This window comes from Euphorbia lathyris, chromosome 1, assembly GCF_963576675.1.
Source record: "Euphorbia lathyris chromosome 1, ddEupLath1.1, whole genome shotgun sequence".
Classification (NCBI taxonomy): Eukaryota; Viridiplantae; Streptophyta; class Magnoliopsida; order Malpighiales; family Euphorbiaceae; genus Euphorbia; species Euphorbia lathyris.
In genome coordinates, this window is record NC_088910.1 from 123239836 (window position 1) to 123244710 (window position 4875).

Below are 4875 nucleotides of genomic sequence, written 5' to 3' on the forward strand. Positions count from 1 at the left end.
TAATTTTTCTTTAAATTTCAAACAAAATTTATACTCTATTGTTTGAAGTAAAAAATAAATAAAAAAAATAACTATAAAAAGGAAAATCAAATCGTCACTTTAAAATTAATTGGGATTTAAAAGAATTAGACATATGTAGAGTGGATACATTTCTATAGGTCAATTATAATATGAGACATGCATTAATTAATCTCCTTAATTGTGATTACATTAAATTGACATATACAATAAAAGAATAATAATAAAAACACTAATTACCCTTGAAATTAATTAGTCAACCATTAAACATGGACAAAACGATGTTTGATCTAATTAAGTATATGCTCAATAAACCATAATTAGAACATAATAGAATGAAAATAGATATTTTTTTATCGTGATTTTCATTCGATTACATTCCATTACAATGTACCAAACATATACGTACTAAGTCCTGGCTCGAACAAGAGGCGACTGAGATAAAGGCGAGCTAGGAGACATAATGAAATCGTCGTATATTCGTGACGAAAAACTGTTGAGTTTGAGACTTCCTTGCCAACACAATTTCTTCTTTGGCTTCATAGCTTCCTTGTGTTGAGCCATAAAAGCACCAATTCTTGACAAAGCTTCATTCATAGTGCCATCATCCATGTTAGCAAAGCAAACCCTAAACCAACCCGGCTCGACACAATGGAAAGAAGAACCAGGCGAAACATTGAGCTTAACATCCTTAATTATCATCCGCCATAGGGCTATTTCTCCGTCGACACTTTTTTCTTTAAGCAGTCTACGTAAATCCATCCATAAAAACAACCCCGCGTTGCTCGTGTTTAAGCATTTGATCCCTTCTTGTGCAAGTCCGACGGTAAAATCGCTATACCTTTTCGCTAATCTCCTTTTGCTTTCGACGATAAAATTAGCGACGAACTCATCATCGGACAACAACGACGCGATTAGATATTGAGTTTGCGACGAAACCAAGCCGAAACTCGACATTTTTCTCGCGCAATGTACGACGGAATCATTATAAGAGTAAACAATTCCGACACGAAATCCGGGGAATCCCATGTCCTTGGAAAGGCTGTAAACAATGTGTAGGAGATCAAGATTGCAATTTGGTACTTCTTGTATTACTTCTGCTATGCTGACGAAATCCGGCTGGGTGAAGACGGTGGCGGCGTAAATTTCGTCGCAAATGAGATGGATGTTTTTGTCGTTGATGAAACTAAGGATGTCTGTTAGGGTTTCCTTGTCTAAGGTTGTACCTAGTGGATTTGAGGGATTTGTAAGAAGTAAGCCTTTGACTCTTATATTGTTGCATTCTGCCATTTCATAGGCATATTCTAATGCTTCTTTTGTTACTTTGAACTGGTTAGAGCTTTCACAGTCAACTGGAACTAGTTGAACTCCTGTTCTCCATCTCAGGTCTCTATCAAATCTGAAATGTAAAAAATTAGAACTTTAGTTTACTAAAGTACTACTAGAATGAACTAAAAAAGAAATAATAATATACAATAATTTTTAGGGTTAATTACAAAAAAACTACTCTGTGGTTTGGTCGATTTGCGATCTGGTACCTGTGGTATTTTTTGTTACAAACAGGTACTCGTGGTTGTCACCGTTAGCAAAATCAAGGAGACGGTCAGAATTCTGTTAAAAAGCTGACGTGGCATAGGGGTAATTTCGGAAATTTGATTTTTTAAATTTTTTTTTTAAATTTTTTCTTTCTCTCTCTCACCCTTCTCTCTTCTCCATCCACGTTCTTCGTCTTCTCCATCGATCTTCTTCTTCTTCTTCTTCTTCTTCTCCTTCTTCTTTTTTCTTCTGGTGAATTCCAGAATTCTGGAATTTCTGGAAATTCCAGAATTCTGGAAATTCTGGAATTCCAGAAATTCCAGAATTCTGGAAATCTGGAATTCCAGAAATTCCAGATTTCCAGAATTATGGAATTCCAGAATTTCCAGAATTCCAGAACTCTGGAAATTCTGAATTTTCTGGAATTTCCAGAATTCTGGAATTCCAGAAATTCCAGAATTCTGGAAATTCCAGAATTCCAGAATTCTGGAATTTACCAGAAATGAAAAACAAAAAAAGAAGATGGGGAAGAAGAGAAGAAAGGAAGAAGAAGAAATGAGAAAGAAGAAGAAGAAAAAGAAAAAGAAATGGGAAAAAAGAGAAGAAAAGAAGAAGAAGAAATGGGGAAGAAGAAGAAAAAGAAAAAGAAATGGGGAAGAAGAGAAGAAAGGAAGAAGAAGATGAAGGAGAAGAGAAGAAGAAAAGAAGAGAGAGAAAATCGTTAAAGAAGAAAAGGAGAGGAGGAAAGAGAGAAGTCAACAAAAAAGTCAAAAAAAAGTCAAAAAAAATATGTTTCCAAAAATACCCCTGTAATTTAACAGTCAATTTTCCGTTTCCTTGATTTTGGTAACGACGACAACCACAGGTACCTGTTTGTAACAAAAAATACTACAGGTACCAGATCGCAAATCGGCCAAACCATAGGGTAGTTTTTTGTAATTAATCCTAATTTTTAATATGTATCTCCGCTCCTCAAACGAATGATGAGAGGCGAGCATAGGAGGAGAGAGAAAGTGAATTTTTAGAGAGAGAAAACTCTGAAAATGATGATTTTAAAAAATAAAATTTTGGTTTCATAGTAAACGTGGGCTTAAACAATTTTAATTCTTACAATTTTCTATTTTGAAATCGTTAATAGTCATTTGTATAGTGTCAAACTAAAAGATTATTATTTTTAGGAAAGCCAAAAACCCTGGTCATGTTTGAAAAAAAAAAATTCATAGACATGCAATTGATAAAAATATAACCACATGGTTTTTTGTTTTAAAATTTACCATTAATCTTATTATATATGTTTAGGGGTGTTCGGTTGTTAATTTTCATACTAATGTTTGTCTTTTCACTTTAAAATGTTGAATTTTAGGTGTTTGTTTAGAGAGTTCTTATTTGCCTCTTACATCTATAAAATAACATTTTATAAAAACAGGAAATCCCTGATTTTTGAAAAAACATCGGTTTCCAATAGTAAACAGCAAACAGCAAACAGTAAACCTTATTTGAAAATACTAGGTCAAATAAATGGACCCATAATTTTTGGAAATTATGAACTATTTGTATTGACTGTTTCATGTCCCTACCAAATAATACAGTCTGTTTTGATAGCTAATTTAGATGTTGAAACAACAATTGCATTTACTACTTTTTATAAGCATAATTTAGATGTTGACACTTTTATAAAAATTAGTTGACTTATTGCCTTTATATATTGACTTAATGTTTTTAATACTTATGTCCCTTTATTTATAAGAAAGTTTAACTGACCACATTTATGGGTGGCTAGCTAGCTACAAAAACTATGACATCAAATGTCAAACTTATGCTTATGACTAGACTTTTTCAGCATACATTACAACTCACATTATTTTATTAATTAATTAAACCATTTCATTTAATTGAAATTAAATAATTACCCTGGATAATATGGAGTAGGCACCAAAAAAGCTTCACCGGGATCTGCCAAACAGAACGCCACCATTTCATGAGCTCCGGTGGCTCCTCCGCTCATAACAATCCGGTCTGGGTCAAATGTTACTCTGTTTCCTCGAACTTTTCCCATAAAATTCGCCACCGCCTGTATATAAACGTTCGTCAATTGAATTCAATTAATTTCGGTTCGACGTTGATTAGACACAAGTTTAATTAAGTTAAAAAAAGTAGTAATTAATTACATTTCTGAACTCTGGCAAGCCATGATAATCTTGAAAAATAGCTATATCCTTGAATTCCTCAGCTCCTTCAGTAGTGCAAATAGAGGCTTTTGGGTTGTTTTTCAACCATTGTTGAACCAAATCAAAGCAAAGCTGCAATTCATCAAACAATTAAAACTTTAGTAAAAACGGAAACGAATACTGAAACAGAAAGGGATACGTATTTTCTTTAACTGCAGTTATTGCACAAAGCTATTTTAGAAAATACGTCAATATCTGCTATAAGAGACTATTCAGATGATAATATACCACGCGTCACTGTCTGAATAGTCCAGAAACAACTAGACTATTCAGATGATATGTGACGCTTTACTATCTGAATGGTCTAGAACCACTTGATTATGTACCGCCATAAATTTTCTCTAGGACTCGTAACACGATTAATGGAATCAAACCCGAGATCTCTTCCCTCTAGATATAAACTCAGGTAACTAAATTAGTTATACCTGATTCTCAGCGAGACCCATCTGTATAACACCGGTGGGATTCTTTGTGGGATGAAAAGGGTTGCTGTCATATGCTTTCCACCCATCAAAATACGGTGAGTTTTCGCCGTGTCCGTCGCCGGTGGCTATCTTTGATAACAGCTGATTATTCAACTTAAACACCATTTTAATGAGCTTCTGAGAATATGATGAAGAATGAGAATTGATTATCTAATATAGGTGTAGAGAGAGAAAGCTAGAGAGAGAGAGGGAGTGTTGTAAATGCTTGCGAAATATGGGTGGGAGTTGTTGAACGAATTGAAGAAATAAAGGTATATGTGTAAAGCTGAAAACTGAATTGAAGTGGGTTTTTCTAATAATTGTTGAAGTGTATTTATAGATGGAAAAATAAAAAAGATTTAAAGAACACCAGGTTGTCGTCCGAGGTGGCTATGATGTTTCCTTGTGTGCTTTCTTGGAATTTTTTTATGGGTGAGTGAAGGTTCTATGAAGGATCATTTTGATATTATTCTCCTTACAAATTTGGTGAGATTTGGTTGGGGTTTGAATTTCTCTCATTTTGTCACTTAGTTTTTTAACTTGTTTTATTTTGTCACTATAGCTCCCTCAACTCAACAAATATAATACTTCGTCTTTTATATTTTTTTTTTGTTACACTGGAAGGGTAA

General features: G+C 33.8%; 1 protein-coding gene across 1 annotated transcript; it reads right to left on the reverse strand.

Moving 5' to 3' along the window:
* Window positions 1-233: 233 nt before the first annotated feature.
* Window positions 234-4560, reverse strand: LOC136210862 (1-aminocyclopropane-1-carboxylate synthase). Its single transcript, XM_066002281.1, has 4 exons — window positions 4208-4560; window positions 3723-3854; window positions 3465-3625; window positions 234-1417 (listed from the first exon to the last, which is right to left on the reverse strand). Exons 1-4 carry the CDS (start codon window positions 4370-4372, stop codon window positions 427-429), a joined length of 1449 nt encoding a protein of 482 aa, XP_065858353.1. The 5' UTR covers window positions 4373-4560; the 3' UTR covers window positions 234-426.
* Window positions 4561-4875: the final 315 nt, after the last annotated feature.

What these genes read in the sequence shown, in the direction of transcription:
- LOC136210862 (XM_066002281.1), bottom strand. Translation starts at nt 4,372, where the DNA reads ATGGTGTTTAAGTTGAATAATCAGCTGTTATCAAAGATAGCCACCGGC. An exon ending in GCTTGCCAGAGTTCAGAAAT is followed by an intron (nt 3,626 to 3,722) that starts GTAATTAATTAC and finishes GTTTATATACAG; the next exon opens with GCGGTGGCGAATTTTATGGG. An exon ending in CCTACTCCATATTATCCAGG is followed by an intron (nt 1,418 to 3,464) that starts GTAATTATTTAA and finishes TTTACATTTCAG; the next exon opens with ATTTGATAGAGACCTGAGAT.